Consider the following 19,982-nt stretch of genomic DNA (forward strand, 5'->3'; position numbering starts at 1 on the left):
ACTCAGGAGGCAGAGGCAGGTGGATCTCTGTGAGTTCAAGGCCAGCCTGGTCTACATAGTGAGTTCCAGGACAGCTGGAGTTACAAGGAGACCCTGTCTCAAAGACCAAAAAATAAATTTTTTAAAAAGGATTTACTCATTTTAATGTATGTGTGTATACATGAGTGTTTGCATGTGCCTCATGCCTGTGCAATGCCTGCGGAGGTCGGAAGAGGGTGTCAGATCCTCTGGAACTGGAGTTACAGGCAGTTGTGAGCCACCTGATATGGGTGCTGGGAACTGAACTGGGGTCCTCTGGAAAAGCAGCAAGTGCTCTTAACCACTAAGTCATCTCTCCAACCCCCATACCCCTCTTTTTTTTTTTTTTTTTTAAATAGCATCTCATGTAGGCTGGGCTGGCTTCAAATTCTCTACACAGCCAAGTATGACCTTAAACTTCTGATCCTCCTGCATCTTGCTTCTTCCATCCTGGGACTTGAACCCAGGGTTTACTTTTATTTATAGCTAAAATTATGTAGTATATGGATATACTACATTTCATTCAGGTGTTGGTAAACAACTTGGGTTGTTTCCAGTTTTTGACTAAACGATGCTGCTGTCTGCCATTCATTCCTGCTTGACTCTGGTCCCAATACCTGCTTCTCTGTGCCCCAATTTTCTCATCTTAAAACAGAAACATTACCCCCTGCTGATCAGGGTTGGGTGAAGCACAGAAGAGACAAGATGACAGCCATCCTAGGTGCTGTGCAGAGGCAATATTACTCTCCCTGCCTCCAACTCCCACTGCCTGGGAGACAGCCTTGGAAAGCACTGGGCCTGGTGTGGGAGTCTGGGCCTGGCCCTGGAGGCAGCTGTTTCTCTGGCTGGTCTCAGCTTCCTGCTGCCACTCTGATCTTTGGGTCAGCAGCAGGTGGCAGGCAGTGATGAGGATTAAGCAGTTGCCTGTCAGGGAGAGGCCTTCCCAGTGTCCCACTCAGCAGCCAGAAGATAAGCTAGGAAGACAGGCTGCAGACCTCAGCACCGAAGCTGATCAACATTATTGACCTGTGAAAAGGGAAAAAGGGAGAGGGAAAGGCAGGCAGCTTGGGAACCATCGAGACTGATTTATTGGTTAATTAGTCATTTCTACAGCCACAGACTTCCCTAGCTGTGGATGGGGATGGGGGTGGGGGCAGCGGTCAGCTGGGGCCCAAGTGTACTCAGTGTCTCTTTTGAGATGGGAACACCACAGGGTTCAGGGAGCTCTGAAGTATCTAGAACTTCCAGTCAGGTGTGGGGAACAGGAGAGTTGCAAATTAGGAGATGTAAAGCAGGCCAAAGGATGTAAATGGTAGAGCACTTGAGTTTGATCCCTGAACCACAAAAACAAAGAAGAATGAGACAAAGTAATGGAAACTGAAGAGGCTCCAAGGTACAGAAGGTAGGCCATTTAGTAAAAAAGTTAGCCATGGACTTGAACACAGCCTCCACCAAGTGCTAGCTGTGTGATCTTGGACATGTCACTCATTGCTGACTCTTGATTTCTACTTCTGTAAAATGGGGCTAGTCTTGCAACATTGTACCCTATCAGGTACACAGTGAGCTTTGGAAATATTTGCTATTATAAACTGTTTGGACAAGTCAGAACTGATGGGGTGTCTGAAATCCCAGCACTTGGGAAGACGAGGGAGGATCAGAAGTTCAAGGTTATCCTCAGCTACTTAGCCAGTCCAGAAAAGGGCCTAATCAAAGATGGTGAAGAGGCAGAGCCTAGAAGGCACCTACCAGATGGATGAGAGGAGGGACTATTCTGCCAGATTGGCTTTGGACAGGGCCTGAGGCTGTGTGCTTTGAGGGACTGTGTCTAGGTGGGTGGACTCATGTTCACCGCCCAAGTGTCCCCTGGATTGGAACCTCAACTCTCCCCCTGCTCTCCTTGGACAAATCGCTACTCTGAGTGCTCCTCCAGGATCCCTTAGTTCAGTGGCATCCTGTGACCAGGAAAGTGGACAGACTGACAGCAGACAAGAGTCCAGGCAGGCGCGGTTTAGTGCGGTCCTCGGGTGGACAGCGCTCGTCCAGCCTCTCCACGTCGCAGGGGCTCCCCTGTGGGCTCCACACCCCTAACGCGAGGCCGGGCATCCCCAGGGCAGCCGGCTGGACCTGAGGACGCTGGCCCGACGCGACGGAGAGCGCGACGTGCGCCCGGGAGCCAGCCGGTGCGGTGGTGGCGGTGGCGGCGATGGCCACAGGGCCACAGGCGGCGGAAGCGCGCGCGGAAGTGGCGCGAGGCGAGCGCGTAGACCAGCGGGTTGAGGCAGGAGTTGGCGTAGGCGAGGCAGTGCGAGGCCAGGCGGCAGGCATAGGTGGCCGGGCTGAAGGCGAAGCGGCCGAACCAGAAGCAGAGGATGAGCGCGTGGTGCGGGCCCCAGCACAGCGCGTAGAGCGCGGCCACCGCCAGCATGGCGCGACCTGCGCGGCCCGTCGCCCGTCTGCGCGCCTCGGCTGCCACAGCGCCCGCGGGACCCACTGCGGCCCACAGGAAGCGCAGCGTGCGTCCGTAGGCCAGGCTCACCACGGCCACCGGTAGCAGGTAGCCCGCGGCGAAGGTGGCCACGTCCAGGGCGCGCCGGCGCGCGTCCTCCCAGGCCGGCACGCAGAGCTCGAGGGCGCCGTAGCGCACCGTGCCATAGTAACTGAGGTAGGGCGCCGAAAAGAGCGCCGCCAGCAGCCACACCAGCCCCACCGCGGCGCGCGCATTGCGCGGGGTGCGCAGGGCCCGAGAGCGCAGCGGGTGGAGCACCGCCAAGTACCTGCGGGGCGGAAGGGCAAGCGGATCAGTGGGCGGAGCCTTCTGCCCACCCGCGCCTGCATCCCAGCATCCAAGCATCCCTGTATATCCGCCCCTCCCAGGCGCATCCCGCCGCCCCCACTGCCTTGATTTCCCCTATGCTTGACAAGGGCCCAAGAGAAGTGACTGCCCAAGGTCTGAGCTAGGGATGAGCCTGGGCTCCGCCTCGGGTTCAAGTCACAAGCCACTAAAGCAGAGGATGGAAAGATGGCTTAGCTAAGAGCACTGGCTGTTCTTGCAGAGGATCCCCAGATGTGGTTCCCAGCAACTACATGGCAACTCACAACTGTAACTCTAGTTCCAGGGGATTCAATGCCCTCTTCTGGCCTCTACGGGCATTGCATGCACATGATACACATACATACATGTAGGCAAAACATTCATACACATAAAGAAAAGCTGGGTGTGGTAGCCCACACCTTTAATCCCAGAACTCAGAGTTCAAGGCCAGCCTGGTCTACATAGTGAGTTCCAGGTCAGCTGGGGCTACAGGAAGACCCTGTCTCAAAAAGATCAAAAATAAATAATTAATTAATAAGAAGAAATCACGCCACAGAACAGATGTGAGCACCATGTGGGCCAGGTGTGGAGAATTAGCAGCAGAGGAATGCATTGTTTCTTTTGCTGTCCATTTCACACTTAGACCAGGCCCTGTGCTGACACTCAAGGCACAGAAATGTCCTCTGGAATTTCACAGTGGAAGTGGGAAGGAGGACAGGATGGTTCTGAGGCGTGCCCTCAGATGTCCTGAGGTTGGTTCCAGGAGCCCATAGCTGTCCTTTCTTCTTTCCCACCAACCTCTGGTCCCCATTCTCTCTTTCCTTGGCCTATGAGACTCTGTCCAGGTCTTCCCTCTCCAGTCTACCCCAGGTACAGCTCACCTGTCCACTGAGACAGCAGCCAGGGTGAAGCTGCTGGCATACATGGTAAGGTAGATGAGCAGGTGCACAGCCTTACAGATGAAGGCCCCAAAGAGCCAGGCATCCAGAGTGTAGATGGCAGCCTGGAAGGGCACGCAGCACAGGATGAAGCAGAGGTCTGCAATTGCCAGGTTGAGGATGAACAGATCTGTGGTGCTGCCTAGCTCCTGCCAGGCACTTGGGCCAGGCTGCAGCAGCACAGCCAGCACCAGTCCATTACCCACCATGCCCAGCAGGAAGATGAGGGCGAAGACCACAGGCACTGCCACGGCCCCTACATTCCCTGGACTATCCAGCGAAATGTTCTGGGTGTCAGTCATCTTCCCATCAGATAGGCACCTGGAGAAGAGAAGCTGGGTCCTCAGGCAGGAAATGCAAGTTCCAAGTACATGACCCAGGTGCCTGGTTCTCCCAACCTGGGTCTGACCAGATTTCCTGGGCTGGAAAGCTCATGGATGGAGGAGGGGAGAGCAAAGCCAAAAGTCACTGCTGAGTACTGTATGAGCCAGCACTTGGCGCAGTAACACTGATGTTTGTATGTGAGGCTGCCACTCCTTGGTTTCCTAGGGAACACCTTTGTAACCCAAAGCACAGAAGGCTGTTTGGGTCACTCTTGACTTCTAAGGCACATGAAGATACAGGCAGAATAAAATGAAGATGTGGCAGATGGGGGAGGGGCAGTATCAACGGAAGAAGTTGGTTTCTTTTTTTTTGTTTTGGTCTTTTTGAGACAGGGTCTCCTTGTAGCCCCAGCTGTCCTGGAACTCACTATGTAGACCAGGCTGGCCTTGAACTCACAGAGATCCGCCTGCCTCTGCCTCTGCCTCCTGAGTGCTGGGATTAAAGGCGTGTGCTACCATGCCTGGCTTATTTTCCTTTTTAACCAGGGTCTGGAGTTCAGGAGAGTCCCTTGGATTTGGGGACTTTCTCTTGCTACAAGCTATACCTGTGACATCCCTGAGTCATCGAAGAGCCCATTCTCATGAGAGCACCCAAGGAAGCCAGGAAGACCAGAGAAGTCACTACCTCTGCTTTGCACATAGAGATATGGAGGCCCAGCAAGGGGCTGTGAATGGCCAATATCACACCTTGGGTCACAGACTTGGAGCTGCAGTGACCCTGACTCCTAAGGCTGGAGTGCTTATCTGAAAGACTAACAGGTGGTGCCTCTGACAACTCGCGTGTGTGCACGTGCATGTTTACACACTGCCAGTTTTCATGCTTGTGCTACCCCACAGTTCACAACCTGTAGATCCCCCCCACTCAGATCACTGGGGCAGTGGGATGAATTAGGAGCAGGGGGGCTGGGAGGCAGGGAGGAGGGAAACAAGGTGAAATCTGCCCCCACCCACCACCCCACATGCAGCAGGCCCCAAGCGCAAGATGGGCAGCACCCACCTGAGCCCTGGGCACTGGGCCCCACATGCCCTCTGGTGGAATGGCCAGGCTGGGGCTTCTGTTGGCTCAGCTGCTGCCCCCGTGCCTCCCTGCAGGTATGACTCTGTCCTATTTCTCCTTCTTCGCCTTTAAGGCCCCTCCTCTCCTCGCCTCTCCTCTGCCCCCAGCTGTCTGCTGAGTTGGATATGGGCACTCCCTCTGGAGTGGCCACTGGCCACCTCCTCCTCAGTCCCTGATTTCCCCGGGGGGTGGCATGCTCTTCTGCCAGCTCTCCTCTGCCGCCTCTCTGTGTTGTTGCTGCCTCATTCTTTTTCACTGGCAGTAACCCATTGATCTCACTCTAGGAGACTGGCTTTGCAGTTAACCCCTCCATGCCCAGGGCTCAGCCAATTCCTGGCACTCCCACCTCCTGTGGCCCTGCCTATGGCTCCACCCGGATCAGCCCCCTTCCCTGCACCAAGTAGGGTTCCCCTCTAAGCTTAGACAGGATTTCTAGCTTTAAATGGAGTTTCTGAGGCTGGGAAACAAGAACACATTCTCTCTTTGCAGACTTCAGGTAGAAACCTGTACCTCAGGTTGTGAATCCCTGAGATCCATTTTCTTTCCTCAGCTTGTTTCAGCAGCTAAATCTGCTGGAAACCTGTCCCAGTTTAGCCTGAAGGTCACCCAGGGGTTTGGGGGTCAGGGGGCGAGAGGGAGAGATGGGGAGGGAGAGCTAGTCAAAGTTCTAGAGCTCCAGAGCTCCGACATGACTTGTGGATTTCATTTTGTAGGAAGTTTATTATGGCCTAAGGTGAAAAGAACAGAGGGAGAGATTTGATGGCTGACCTGTTGAGAGCCTCTTTCCCGGGGCAGGAGCCAAATAGATGAGCAGATGTTGGCAATGACTGGCCAGGGCCCTCTGAGGAGCTGCCACATGCCACATGCTTCCAGAGGTAGAATGACTGTTACCTGGGGAGGGGCACTGGACTTGGATATCGGGATGGGATAGTTCTTACATTAGACAGGTGTAATTAGGGCAGAAGGTAGTCTGTAGTGAGTTAGGAAGGGTCCTTCTAGAAGCTGAGGATAGAGAGAACATCAAAAAGTAGGAGCTGGGGGATACTTTGAGATCAGTTCCTGGGAGTTCCCTGCACTATGCACCAAGGCTTGAGGGGACTCTCACCCATCCCATGAATCCCTGAATTTTTGGATGCGGGGAATTAAAGCTATTAGGAATCAGACCTAGAAGTTGCAAAGCTGAATTTAGAGCTACCAGGACTGAATTAAAATGAAAGGATCTTGGGATCCCCGGGCAGAGCAACTGTAGGGCTCTAGACTGGGTATTTGGACATTTTTTGACTCATGGGCAATAATGCAGTCAGACTTCAAGAAGCTGGGACTCACCCATGCATACCTGAGTCCCAGACCCAGCTGAGCTCCACAACCTCCTCCTCCCCTTGGGAGCCCCTGGCTGGCCCAGCCCACCAGGCCTCTCTTTCCCTGCTGAAGTTGGGTTCCTAAGTACCAGGGTTCTGAGCATCAGGAAGGCTGAGTTGATAAGACAGTGAAGATGAGAGACAAGGTCACTTAGAATCTGGCTGTGGAAGACAGGACAGACCAGTCATGGCTCATGCCCCAGAGTGTCCCTACCTCCACCTTCTCCCCTAGCTCCTGCTCCTGTTGGCCTCAGCCTTGAACCCTGTGCTGGATGCAGAGGACAGGGACAGTGTGTCCTGGAAACAGCCCCCAGTGCCCTGGACTCAGCAGGATGAGGACTTGTGGCTGACAGGAAGCCAGCCTACCAGTCCTCCAAGGCCCTATGGGAGTCTGCGGACTACCAGTATGTGGAACACTTGTGTCTCAAGAGGCTGTTCCTGCTGGGCACCTCCTATGACCTCATCTGGATGTTGGCGGAGCCTCGCACCAGGGGAACAGAACCCTGGCCAGGGCAGCTGAGCCTGAAGCTGACTGATAGCATGGAGTGCCACTGTGGTCAACTGGCCCTGGAGATTTCAGCACTACTGTGGCTGGCCTTGCCTGCTGTGAAGCATGTTAGCAATACTGCAGGGAACTGCAGGAGGTGGTGACGTCTGCTATGCTGCCGGCTGGTAGACCTCACTTCCTACAGCCTCACTTCAGTCTGGGTGGACCTGGGCCCAGTGTTCTGGCCCTGCTGGGTATACCACACCAACTGTAATACATCACCTTTGGTTGCTCTTGGCCCCCAGGCATGACTTGATGGCCTACACTAGACCATGCACATCACACTGGTAGCCTGGTACTGCTGGTTGAGTCCTAGGCTGCTGCAGGGCCACAAACATCTGCTCCAGCAGTGTACGTGGCATCCTGCGCTCTACTCGTGGTGGTGGCCTGCAAGTGTTCCTGTCCTTGATGTAGCTACAGCTTCCTCTTGCCAAGCTGTGTCCCTTCTGGTACTATAGGTTAAAAAGCTAGGATTCCCAGAATCCCAACTTTGAGAACCTGCAAGATCTCTGGTTGTCCATCCCAAGATGTCCAAGCACGGTGAGCGGGAAGTTCAGGGCCATGAGCCTGATTTCCTGTCCTTAGTGAAAAAGGCCCCCTTTTCCTTGGTTCCACTCCAAGCAAACTAAGAAGCTTCCACAACATGCTGAGACTGGACCTGTGCTCAGAACCCAGTCTCTGTCCTCCAGGCTCCCATGGGCATAGGGAGACAGCAAGGATGAGCTGAGAGCACAAAGAGATCCCCTCCTCTTTTCCCACAGTGCCTGCAGCAAGACCAAGGTCAGCAATGTGGAAAGCAGGCACTTACAGTAACGGAGCAGCAAGCTGTAGTGGGGGGAGAAAGGAGGACAGGGCCTTGGCAACAGCAAACCAACCCTTCTGTCCTTGCCCAAGAGCCACTCAAACAACACTGGTCCAAGGCCCCCAGATGGTGGCAATGGCTGGAGCCCGAGTTCGCTGTGCCCCCTGGTGGCTGGCCTTCAGACTACAGACCTTGGAACCAGCAAGCCAGACAGGTGTGGACAGCAACAGGGCAAAGGGCATACATAGGGAATAGGGCTTCCCCAAGGCCAGAGTTTAGGACAAAGAGCTCTAGAACACAGAGTCCCAAATGTTAAGTACCACTCCCCAATCCCAGTGGCAATCCACAATCTTTTCTCTGGGGCCTGAATTCCTTGCCTTGCCTCCCAAACATAGGTCTGGGAAATGTAGGTCTGGACCTCTTCTTACCCAGGCAGTTCTTTGGATAAGACACAAAGGACAAGGTGCTCACCAAGGCTTGATTGGGGGGTGAGGTACAGGAAAGGGTCCACAGGGCTGGTCCTTAGCTGCCCTTGATAGCAATGCAGAACCCAAATGAGCCAAATGGTGGTTCCCAGACACAGGGTCCTGTCTCAACTTGGGGGAGGAGGTCAGTTCTGAGTGAGATCTATAGCCCTCATGCAAGGGCTGCCCTCAGAGCCCCAGCTCTTGTTTGAACCCACAGAGGGCCACAGGACCAGAACTACCCAGAGGGAATAAAGCAGACCAAAGTGTCACAGCCAACTTTCACATTGTTTGGTACCCTCCAGCCACAGCACAGCCCTCTTTTCAACAAGGCCCTAGAATTCTGGGTTGGGTAAGACACTCTAGTCTGGGCTGATCACTGTGGCAGTAGGGGATCCTTGACTCTGTTGGCCTACCCACAGGCAGAGCTCAGGGCAGAACTCCATGAAGTCGCCCCACCTCCACGAAGGCTTCCACACAGCGGTCAATATCCGCCTCGCTGTGTACTGCTGAGATCTGTACTCGGATCCGGGCCTTGCCCTTGGGGACCACAGGGTAGCTGAATCCAACGACAAAGATTCCTGGGAAGACAGCAAGGGCATAGCAGAGTCAGACAGGCTTTGGGGCCATGATGTCTACAGGGCCTCCTTTCTCCAGGCCACAAAGAACAAGGGAGCTATCAAGCTCTTAGACATGGAATCATCTCATAGCTTGGGATTATCAACATTCGGGAGATTGGTTGGTGTAACGGCTGTGTGTGTGTGTGTGTGTGTGTGTGTGAGAGAGAGAGAGAGAGAGAGAGAGAGAGAGCAAGAGAGATACAGGGCCTCCTTTCTCCAGGCCACAAAGAACAAGGGAGCTATCAAGCTCTTAGACATGGAATCATCTCATAGCTTGGGATTATCAACATTCGGGAGATTGGTTGGTGTAACGGCTGTGTGTGTGTGTGTGTGAGAGAGAGAGAGAGAGAGAGAGAGAGAGAGAGAGAGAGAGAACTAGAGAGCATCTGCAGTCTACAGGAGTCCTTTTCTTGTGTGGGGTGTCCAAGATCACCTTACCTCTCTTTAGCATGTCATTTGCCATTTGAGAAGACAACCGGGCATCACCCAGCATCACAGGGCAGATAGGGTGACTGGATCCTGAGACGGTGAAGCCAGCAGCTTCCATCTTACTGCGGAACCTGGGGACACAGCTGGGTGTTACAGGGAGCTGAGGGACATGTAGCAGTCCCACTGGCTCCTGATGAGCAAGTGGCCCAGGATCTATGCTTGCCTTTAAGAGGGAGGAATAAAGACAGAAATAGAGACCTAGAGAACAGGTGGGGCAAGAGGCAGAGGCAAGCAGAACAAAGAGGGGTGGGGAAGGAAGAGTGACAAGAAGGGGCACAGGAGATGGAAGGAGGAGGCTGTGACAGAAAGGAGGGGGTGGGCAAGAGGAGGCAGAAAGGCGTGAGGCTATAATACCCCGCCCTGCCTGGTCTACCCTTGCAGGGAACCATACCGCTGGGTCTTGGCTGCCATAGACTTGATGATGGTGTTGCTCTCCATGAGCAGGTCCAGGGCTTTGGAGGCACAGCCAACAACAGCAGGAGGCAGACTGTTGGAGAAGAGGTAGGGCCTCGAACGCTGTCGTAGCAGGGCTATTAGAGGCCCTGGCCCTGTGGTGTAGCCTCCTAAGAACGGAAGTGGTGAGGAGGAGCTAATCAGGTTCCAGAGTCTACACTAAGCCCTGTCCATCATCTATACCACCCTTTTCTCCACACCCCCATCTGCCCTCTCTACCTTTTCTACACCCCTCAAGACAAGGCCCTGTATGCAGGTAAGGAGATTCCACAGACAGGACTCTGTAAGTACCTGATGCTCCACCTAGTGCCTTCCCCAGGGTGGAGTTGATGATGGTGACCTGGTCCATCACACCCAGCAGCTCATCAGTGCCCCTGTAAGAGAAAGGGCCACTGCTGCCACTGGCCTCCTGAGTGCTATGCTTCATAGGTCAGGCAGGGGGGTAACAGCCTCTTGACTTCCCATCTACCCTCAGAAGCCACCCAGGCCTCAAATGTCATGTGTTCTCACCGTCCTGTAGGCCCCAGAAAGCCGGTGGCATGGCATTCATCCACAAAGACCAGGGCACCATATAGAGCAGCGAGGCGGCAGATCTCTTGTAGAGGTGCGATGTCACCATCCATGGAAAAGACTCCATCGGTAGCCACAAGGCGCAGTCGGTATTTCTGCATGAGTGGTACATGAATGGGTGGCAAGTGGTGGGACCAAACCTCCTGTTCTTTTACTGCCTTGAGGCTGCACCTCAAGCCTTGCCCTTCTCTTCCAAGCTCAGCCACCATTAACTATGGCACTAAGAAGGCCTTCCCATCCTGGCTCAGGTCTCAGAGGGCAGGCTAAAGTGAGCCAGTTCCTAGTCGTACACCCACATACCCTTCTGCCCAAAAGGTGCTTGCTGATCTCAGTTGGCATGTGCTGTGGAATACAGCCATGGACCTGAGGGATGAAGGGTCCAAATCTTGGCTCCCTCAGCCCTTCAGGCTATTTGTGAGTGAGAAGGGCATCCTTCCAAGTCTTACAAGGCAGTGCAGGTCTTGCCCCTGGAGACCCAGAGCCTCACCCCACCTGGGCCTCTTGCAGCTTAGCTTCTAGGTCGGCCATGTCCAGGTGGCGGTAACGGTACTTGTGTGCCTTGCACAGACGGATGCCATCAATGAGGGAGGCATGGTTCAGTTCATCAGACAGGACTGCATCCTCGGGGGTCAACAAAGCCTAGGGGGAAGAGCACCTATCCAACCATCCAGGGGGTTGGTCTCCTTCCCTCATGACTTCCCCAAGGCAAAACTTCACCACCAGCCAGGCAGGGAAGCCAGGTGTCCTCTACCTCCATTTGGGTCCCTAGTGCCCCAGGGCCCTGCTCCAGTAATAAAAGGTGAAAATTTTAGGTTAAGTCCCAGGCCCCTGCCACCCCAACCTTCAAGTTCACAGAGGTTGCTCTCTGGCACTGGCATCCTGTAGGGCTCCTCTGACTGCCCACCTCCAAACCATCCACATCTTCCACATACCTCAAAGAGGCCAGTATTGGCATCAAAACAACTGGGATAGAGGATGGCTTCCTCCCGCTGGTGGAAGCGGGCTATCTTGGCTTCTAGATTCTTATGGATGCTCTACACAAAGTGAGACAGGTAAATATTAGTGCCTGGGGACTTTTGGAGACAAGTGCCAGAGAATTAGAGACTCAGAAGACCACCAACAGATCCAGCCCAGGCCTCAATGGCATCCTTCCTTTGGAATTACACAGGTAACTCGGGGCCTTGGGAATGTGACAGCTGTTCCTGTCCTGCAGACTTCCCTTCCCTAGTGGGTCTTGGGTTTGTAGTGGAGGTCTGTCTAGTGGTGAAATTATGGGTGCTACTAGGGGTGGAAAACATGTGTTCTTCATATCAGACTGAGTCTCTTTGGCTTTTCTACAACAAAGAAGACCATTACTTAAGTCTAAACTTATTTGGGTCCCTACTAAGAGTTGGGAGTTCTTTGGTCTGGCTTGAGGGTTTTGTCAGAAAATACCTGGATGGGAGACAGGGTTTCTGCCTCATGTCTGTTTCCCTCACCTTCAATGAGGACAGGTGATGGTAATCACAGCAGTTAGAGGAGTGTGGATGCTAAAACCAGGCTACATGGGCGCAAGGCCCACCATGAGAAGAAGTGCACTTTGAGTTAAGCAATTAATCTCCCTGGGCTTCAGCGGCCTCATGTCAACATAGATAAGAATAGCCTTGATCACTTGGGAATTAACGAACTGATACTTGTAACTTTCTTATGAGTACTTGGCACAGAGTAAACACCATTTAAGTTTTCCTTCTTGTTTTTGTATACAGGACACATGGAGGGCAGAGGACAACTTTCAGGAGTCCATCCTCTCCTTCCTTCCACTGTGGGTTCTTGGGGATGCACCATCATGCCTGGCTTGGTTCATTTTTTAAAATAGTCCATATAAAGATGAAACTGGTTGACTAATCTCAAGAAGCCCACATTCATGCACTGGATATGTACTGTCATTTTCCTATGTGCTTTTCTCTTCCCTAATGCCCATATGTACACCTAAACTTAAACTAAAACCCCTTCTCATGCCAGCAAGATGGCTCAGCAGGTAAAATAAATAAATAAAAATAAGTCAAACTAATATTTATACTGTGAACCAGGTACTGTTCTAAGCTTTTTTTTTTTTTTTGTCTTTTGGAGACGGGATCTCCTTGTAGCTCCAGCTGGCCTGGAACTTGCTACGTAGACCAGGTTAGCCTTGAACCCACAGAGATCTGCCTCTCTGCCTCCAGAGTGCTAGGATCCAAGGCATGCATCACCATGCCTAGCATTTGTATATGTATTAACTCTTCCACCTATAACACTTCTACTAAGTACTACGATTTCCACTGTATCAATGAAGGGATCAAGACAGGGAGCTAGACCAGGCAGAGTGTGGTGGTGAGCACTTTAAACCTAGCACTTGGGAGGCAGAGGCAGGCAGATCACTGTGAGTTCGAGGCCAGCATGGTCTACATAGCAAGTTCCAGGCCAGCCAGAACTATGTGGTGAGACTGTGTTTCAAAACAACAACAAAAACAAAAAACAGAGAGATTAAGACACTACCTTCAGTGACACAGCCAACAAAGGCATCACTACAGACTAAGCTGAGGTAGACATCTCTAAACCCTCCACATCTCCAGCCCTGCCTTCTTTCCTGGAGCACAACAGATATTCTATTTGGCAGGTGGGGAAATAGTTGCTCAGAATTAAAGTTCCTTATCCCAGGCTTCTCAGCAGAAGCCTGACCACGCACGCAGCTTTGCTACACGGCCAGTCTGGAGCTGACTACCCTGAGACCTGGCTAAACCAGATGGCTGGGATCAGTACCCACCCCTAAACCTACTGTGTACCTGGGTCCCACAGATGATGCGCACAGAGCTGAGGCCAGCTCCAAACTCCTCCAGAGCCTGCACACCTGCCTGGATCACGTCGGGGTGGCTGCTCAGGCCCAGGTAGTTATTGGCACAGAAGTTAAGGATTCCTGAGGTGGAAGAGATTGACAAAGCAGCTGAGCCAAGTAACCTGCAAAGGCCATGACACCAGGCCAGAGAAGTAAACCTGGATTTGCCCTTGAGAGACAACAACCTCAAAGATGATCCAGGATTGGGCCTCCAAGAAAGTTTTGAATCTACTGGCACAGTGCAGGAGGGCAGGAAAAGATTCTCCATTTCCACCCTGTACTTTGGAAGATAAGAAATTGAAAGCCTGAACATGAATCTCGGTCCATCTACAGAAGACCCTTGGCCCTCCTGACAGGTTTCTCCTAGCCCTGAAGACCATCACTAACCCTCAACTTAGTCTTACTTTCCCTGTGGGTAAAAGAAGCCTCAGTTCTCCAGCTCCATGGCCCACGCAGAACTGCATCTCTAACAGGTGCCTTGGTTAGCTCAGTCTGGAATCTTAAAGCTTAAAGTGAATATAGCTGGCCCAAGGACACTGAGGCCTGAGGAAGGGAAAGCTGGTGGCCTGGGACAGGCAAAAACAGGTTAAGAACTTGTCTCCAAATGTCCCACCTCTTGCAGGGTGAGGGGTGCTAGGAATTGAACTCTCGGCCTTATACATGCTGGGCAAGCACTCTGCCACTGACCCCACACCCTCAGACCTCCATCTTTTTTTTTTTTTTGGTCTTTTTGAGACAGGGTCTCCCTGTAGCCCCAGCTACAGTAGTCCTGGAACTCACTATGTAGACCAGGCTGGCCTTAACTCACAGAGATCCGCCTGCCTCTGCCTGGGATTAAAGGCATGTGCCACCATGCCCAGCTTCAGACCTCCATCTTTTGATTGTGTATGTCTGGAATCACCTGGGCCTCTACCTCATAGATTTGAGAGCTATTTGGTCTGGCTGAAGGTTTTGTTAAGGGACAAGAGGTTCATTTCCCCATCCCCTTGAGAAGATAGGTCTTTAAGAATCCCATCAGTTACGAACATGAACCCACTCTGGCTTCCACTGGAAGGGAGTGACCTCCTGAACCCTCCCCTCCATTTACAAAGGAACTCAGCAGCAGCCTGATCCCAGGCTTATTTCCTGGGTAGACAACAGCTTTGGGCCACCTGTTGATAAGCAGTGTCCATTTGGGGCCAGGCACAAAGAGGACACACAGTGACCACTGATAAGGTCAAATGAGAGAGAACTGGCCTAGCCAAGGTATATGGGGACTTCTGCAGCCAACCTAAAATGATTGCTTGCTTAAACTTAAGACTCTCATGCCAGTCAGCTGCTCTTCGAACTCTAATAACTTGTGGTACTGGAGCTACTAGCATGCAGCTAGGTGGGAGTTTGGGGCGCTGAACCGGAGTTTCAGGTTCTTCTTTTCTTGTAAAGGGATTGGTCTCTGGCATTCAGATGTCACGCATCCAGGTGCAGTTTCCTTGAAGTAGGGCATAGGAGCCCTGCACAGCTGGGTGTAGGTCTTTTTCTCCCAGGGTTGGGTCTGGTAGTAGCCCTGCCCTCTGGGCCAAAAAGGTGCTCACAGGTAAAATACCCCTCCGTTGAAGTGAATTTAAACAGGTGGAGTTAACACTGGGAGGTCATAGTGTGTTTAAGATAGACTGGAAGGAGACCAGCTGCTGCGTAGGCACGTGTGGGCCCCCGACCCGCCCTAGTGCCTCCGCTCCTATGCAGATCCAGGAAGGACCCTCGACCACCCAACCATGTCCGCTGCCTCCCAGGAGGGCATGTTACCTCTCGAGACGCCGTCCACGTGGATGTACGTCCCCTGGCGGGACGTGATCACCCGCTCACTCTTCCAGGTGCCAGCTCCGCGCATCCCTTCCAGCTCCCCCTCCAGGATGCCCCGCAGCTGCGCCAGCGCCGAGTTCGCGCGGTGGCCACGGGGGCCCGAGAAGAGCGCGGCGCGACCCACACCAGCCCACATCGCTGCCACCAGCCCAGCGCCTGCCAGCCGGCAGCCTCGCGCTCCCCGTCACGTGAGGTGGGCAGGGCCCCGGCAGCCAGTCAGGGCGAGAGGGGCTCACTTTAAGGGGGAAAGGGAGGCCCAGGAGCTGTGGGCGGGGCCTGCCGGTGTCCTGGAGCTTGATCCGTGGTCCCGACTGGGACGGTCCGCGGAGTTAGTGGAGTCGTGTCACGGCCTCCCCGCCCCCAGTCTGCCCACGCACCCGCCTCTTCACGACCCTCCACGGTGCAGGACCGGCCCGCGTCCGGTCCTTCCAGTTCTGCGGTCTCCAAAGCTCCCCTCATTCTCAGGTGCGAACGTGGCTCCGGGTGTCCCCAGCTGCCCGCTCGACTGCTCCGAACTAGGTCCGCGGAGTTAGCGGAGTCGTGTCATGGCCTCCCCGCCCCCAGTCTGCCCACGCACCTGCCTCTTCACGACCCTCCACGGTGCAGGACCGGCCCGCGTCCGGTCCTTCCAGTTCTGCGGTCTCCAAAGCTCCCCTCATTCTCAGGTGCGAACGTGGCTCCGGGTGTCCCCAGCTGCCCGCTCGACTGCTCCGAACTCCAGTTTGGAGTGAGGAAAAATACACCGCTCACGTTTTTTCCTTTTCCAATTTTATTTTAAAGTTTTAAAATTATAACCACAGCAAATTTTTTCCCGGCACTAACACTAGTTTAAACGCGGGAGGGGGGGGGACGGCGAGTGCCCGAGTTTCCTATTTTATTAAAAATAACAGAAAGACAACTGTACAGGTTTTTTTCTCCCAGCTCCCGATGTGAGACATTAAGTACTACTCCTAGATACGAATATATACATATACACATGCTCTCTAAAGCTACGTAGCAAATTCAAATCAACTGCAGAATGTCTTACGGTCCACTCCCTCCCACTCCCCCCTCCCCTCCCACTTAGAAAAGACTCAAAAGAGGTTGGGGGGGCTTTTAAGTGGCAGCCAGAACTGAAGCGGGACCAAGCAAAAACCATTATCTTACACAGGAAAAAACCAAAGTCTTCCCTAGGACACAATCCATCAATCGTGTGGAAAAATCCAAGTTTCCATAGGGCACACTGAGGCACTTGGCTGACTCCCCTCCCCAAGTTTCCACTCCCATTTAACAAGAAACTGCAGAAACCACAAAGTCCCTTCCCAATAGCTAGTTCCCCACTGTGAGAAGCTAGGGCTTCTTGAACCAGCTGTTACTGGGACTCCCCCCCTTCTCTTCAAGACAATAGGGGGGCACAAGTGCAGACTAAAGCAGCCCCAAAGCCCCCACTGAGGGCAGCCTAGGGAGGGTTTTTCCAACGCCCCTCCTTTGACCAGCTAGGTAGGATGCCACCCTCTACTCCCCACAGGTTTCAAAACTCCCATAAAGGGTACCCAACTTAAAGCCTTAAGAGATCTTCCCACAAACCTCAGCTCCCTCATCTAGCCAGAACTGCTTTGCTAGTTGTGTCTACCTTCGGAGTAAACAAACCACCTAACAAAACACACAACCTCCCATTCCTAACCCCCTAAGAAGGTGAACAGCAAATCAAGAAAGCGAAATACAAGTACATCCTCATCATCACAAAGATGAGATCTGTTGTCCTTGCACAATGGCTAAGGAAAAAGGAATTATTCCACAATGTCAGTCTGAGGAATCCAAACTCTGGCCCTTACAAAGTCAGAAGAGAATGGGCAAAAGGTTGCAGGTAAGTTCTAGAGAGAAAAGTATTTACAGAAAACAGGAGGAAGGAAAGTCCACAAGCACGGGCTTGTCACTTCTTTCCGGCCCTCTTGGCACTGGACTTGACTTTGGGCTTCACGGGTCTGGCCTTCTTGGGCTTCGATGCCTTGACCGGCTTGGCTTTGACAACCTTGGGCTTTTTGGCTTTCTTGGGTGTGGCAGCCGGCTTCTTCTTGGCCTTCTTGACTGGGGTGGCTTTGGGTTTCTTGCTTGGGGCTTTGGAAGCTGCCTTCTTGGGCTTGGCTGCCTTCTTTGGAGTGGCCACTTTCTTGACTTCCTTCTTGGTCTTCTTGAAAGCCACCGATCTCTTGGGCTCATCACCCTTGGCCAGCCGGAAGGACCCCGAGGCACCGACCCCTTTGGTTTGCTTGAGGACACCGGTGGTCACCAGGCGCTTGATGGACAACTTGATCTGGGAGTCCGCGTTCTCACCCACCTTGTAGTGGCTCTTGATGTACTTTTGGATGGACTGGCGAGAGGAGCCTGCCCGGTTCTTCTCCGCCTGGATGGCAGCCACGATCATGTCTGAGTATTTGGGGTGGTCTGTGGACTTCTTGGAGGCCTTAGCCCGCTTGGGCTTCGCCGCAGGGGTGGACGTGGAGTTCTCGGTCATGGTAGCCAGCCTGCTCCTGCAGTTGAAGGAGGCTTCCGGAGGGCCAGCCCTCGCAGGGGGCTGAGCAGAAGCTGACCCGGGGTCTGCCCTCCCGCCCGACCACCGGCCAGGCAAAGGGGCGGCTGTCGGGGGCGCGGGGGCGCAGGGGCGCGTCGCTCCCAGTCCTCCCCGGCGCGGGTCGCCTCGGCGTGGCCCAGCCCCCGTCGATGCTGCTCGGTCTCAGCGCCTGGCTCTGCCTCCGCCTCCGCCTCCTCGGCCTCCCTTTTCCCAGCTCTGCATCTGGCGCTCGGGCGGTGCATCCGGGTATTTAGCAGCGGCGGGCGGACCGCGGTGAGGACAGGGCTGCTGGCTGCCTGCTCCCGGCCCGGAATGGCGCCGCGCCGCCGCCATCTGTGTTTCTTCCGCGGAGCAAATCCGACCTTTCCCCTCGGCCGCGGCCTTCTCGCTGCCCGCCGCCGGCCGGGGTCGCTGCCCGGCTCCCTGGGCTTCCCGGCTGGGGATCCCGCCGGCCCGGCCGTCGCCCCCCGCGCCCGCCATGCGCCCCAAACGGCGCGGAGGAGCGCTTGGGCGCCGACACATTTCCCCTTTGAGGGGCCCTGGCTCTGCGGGGCCGGGGCACCTCGGGGCTTGAAACCCCCCGTCGCAAAGCTCCCCCCTGGGGCTACCAGGGACCCCACTCCCGGCCGGCTGCGGGGCCCCTCAACCTGGCGGAGCGGCAGAGAAGCGACCCCAACTAACACACGCGGCCCCGAGCTGGGCGACTCCCAGCCGGGCCGAGTCGGGACGGGGGGGAGGGGTCGCTCCCCCAGGGTCCAGTCACCTCTCGGGGGTCACCGGGCCATCGGCCCCTCAGCACCCTTACCCCCTCTCTGCCCGTTGGGCCCCCAAGGAAACTTTCCCTGGAAGAGTTGGAAGGGCACTTTCAAACTTTGTCCCTTCCCCCTCTTCTGTCACCTCTCCCCCCAGCGCACCCCCAGACCTCTGGGTGGAGAGTCCCCTCTGGGGCAGAGCCCCCAAGGCTTCCTGGGTCCCCTGGGAGATGGGGATAGGCCTCCTGCGTGGTCTGTACTCCTCCAAGACCCCCACATCTCCCATATATCCGAACCCAAGAGTTCATTTACATGTCTCCATGATCTTGTGAGTTTGGGGCTGTGCAAGGCAGGATCTGCAGCCTCCCGGGCCTTGAGGCCCATCCTGGGGGTCCAGCCCCCCTTTCTACGATCCCTTGGAGGTGGGGTGTGCCTGGTTGGGGGCATTCCACAACCAAGGAGCTGCCCCAGGGGCACTAAAGGTCCTGGGGGCCCTGGGAGCAGGAGAGGCCCTGCGTGCGTTAGAATTGGAAAAATGGGGCGCTGGGGAAAAACTGAAGAGGTCCTCGTTTCTATGATCGAGACTTAAGTTCAGGAAGTGTGCAGTGGTTCCAGGAGCCGTGGTCCAGACCACCGCCATTTTCCTGGGAGGATGCCATGCCTTTGTTAAACTGTATCCATCTTTCTTGGGCTGCTTCGCGGTAGAGACGAAGAGAGAGTAAGGGGCGCCACGGTGTGTGATGCGTTCTGGAGCTGTAGGGAGTCCAAGGACCCGAGGGGCTCCGAGACCTGCAGAAGAGCCCAGGACCTCTGCTGAAGCCGACCTCCTACTCACATGCCAGCTCCGCTTGCTTGGCAGAGGCCCTGGTCCAGGGTTCGGGTAGTCTTGCCCCCTGAGGCTCTCCCTGGACCAACCCAGTTTTATTTCCTTAACAAAAAGGGAAGCGGCTGTTTAATTAAAGAGTAACCTGGCAGGGGTGGGGGTGGGCTGTGGGTTGTAACTGATCAAGATGAACAAACCTTGGATCAGGCTGGGAGCTAGTTGCAGACCTAAAGTGTAAGGCGGGGAGGGAGCAGCTTAGATGGTAGGGTGTCTTCTTGGGGGACGTGGGGGACTACAGCATCTGGGAGTCTCTGAGGTTGGGGTAAATTTGTGAGTGTCAGCCCCCTCCCACCACGGCTTCATAATAATTGGAGGAGGAGAGGTGTGGAACCTAGACCGGGAGTCGCAAATCTCCCCCAGCTTATCTAGGTGACACAGGCAGGGAAGGGACAGCTGTGAAGGGCCAGTTTTGTTCAAAAGGTCGAGGTTCCTTTTCGGATGATGTCAGTGACCCTCAAGTTTTCTGATCTGAAAACACATTGTGGTGGGTTTTCTTTGGAAAACAATTCTCCGGATTCCTACTAAGATCTATACGGAGAAACACCACCCATGCATCTGAGAAACAGTTTCGCCCGGCACCCCACCCCCCCGAGAC

General features: G+C 54.4%; 3 protein-coding genes across 4 annotated transcripts; all 3 read right to left on the bottom strand.

The window, feature by feature from the left end:
* Positions 1-1,126: 1,126 nt before the first annotated feature.
* Galr3 (galanin receptor 3) lies at positions 1,127-5,260 on the bottom strand. Its single transcript, XM_008851288.2, has 3 exons — positions 5,149-5,260; positions 3,712-4,089; positions 1,127-2,792 (listed from the first exon to the last, which is right to left on the bottom strand). Exons 2-3 carry the CDS (start codon positions 4,068-4,070, stop codon positions 2,027-2,029), a joined length of 1,125 nt encoding a protein of 374 aa, XP_008849510.1. The 5' UTR covers positions 4,071-4,089; positions 5,149-5,260; the 3' UTR covers positions 1,127-2,026.
* A 3,397-nt stretch (positions 5,261-8,657) lies between these two features.
* Positions 8,658-15,557, bottom strand: Gcat (glycine C-acetyltransferase). 2 transcript variants are annotated; one of them, XM_008851289.3, is made up of 9 exons: positions 15,145-15,532; positions 13,313-13,443; positions 11,444-11,545; positions 11,004-11,150; positions 10,452-10,606; positions 10,233-10,315; positions 9,880-10,051; positions 9,438-9,559; positions 8,658-8,960 (listed from the first exon to the last, which is right to left on the bottom strand). In XM_008851289.3, the coding sequence occupies exons 1-9, from the start codon at positions 15,335-15,337 to the stop codon at positions 8,809-8,811; spliced, it is 1,257 nt and encodes a 418-aa protein (XP_008849511.1). In that variant the 5' UTR covers positions 15,338-15,532; the 3' UTR covers positions 8,658-8,808. The 2 variants fall into 2 exon arrangements, with proteins under 2 accessions (XP_008849511.1, XP_017658238.1); XM_017802749.2 differs by lacking the exon at positions 11,004-11,150 and having other exon boundaries at positions 15,145-15,557.
* A 562-nt stretch (positions 15,558-16,119) lies between these two features.
* Positions 16,120-17,972, bottom strand: LOC103748604 (histone H1.0). Its single transcript, XM_008851290.3, has one exon. It carries the CDS (start codon positions 17,693-17,695, stop codon positions 17,114-17,116), a length of 582 nt encoding a protein of 193 aa, XP_008849512.1. The 5' UTR covers positions 17,696-17,972; the 3' UTR covers positions 16,120-17,113.
* Positions 17,973-19,982: the final 2,010 nt, after the last annotated feature.

The sequence above is a fragment of the Nannospalax galili genome, unplaced genomic scaffold, assembly GCF_000622305.1.
Source record: "Nannospalax galili isolate Female #2095 unplaced genomic scaffold, S.galili_v1.0 scaffold445, whole genome shotgun sequence".
Lineage (NCBI taxonomy): Eukaryota > Metazoa > Chordata > Mammalia > Rodentia > Spalacidae > Nannospalax > Nannospalax galili.

What these genes read in the sequence shown, in the direction of transcription:
- Galr3 (XM_008851288.2), bottom strand. Translation starts at nt 4,070, where the DNA reads ATGACTGACACCCAGAACATTTCGCTGGATAGTCCAGGGAATGTAGGG. An exon ending in GCTGCTGTCTCAGTGGACAG is followed by an intron (nt 2,793 to 3,711) that starts GTGAGCTGTACC and finishes TCCGCCCCGCAG; the next exon opens with GTACTTGGCGGTGCTCCACC.
- Gcat (XM_008851289.3), bottom strand. Translation starts at nt 15,337, where the DNA reads ATGTGGGCTGGTGTGGGTCGCGCCGCGCTCTTCTCGGGCCCCCGTGGC. An exon ending in CCAATACTGGCCTCTTTGAG is followed by an intron (nt 11,151 to 11,443) that starts GTATGTGGAAGA and finishes TCTTCCCCCTAG; the next exon opens with GCTTTGTTGACCCCCGAGGA. An exon ending in AAATGACATGCTAAAGAGAG is followed by an intron (nt 8,961 to 9,437) that starts GTAAGGTGATCT and finishes CTGTCTTCCCAG; the next exon opens with GAATCTTTGTCGTTGGATTC.
- LOC103748604 (XM_008851290.3), bottom strand. Translation starts at nt 17,695, where the DNA reads ATGACCGAGAACTCCACGTCCACCCCTGCGGCGAAGCCCAAGCGGGCT.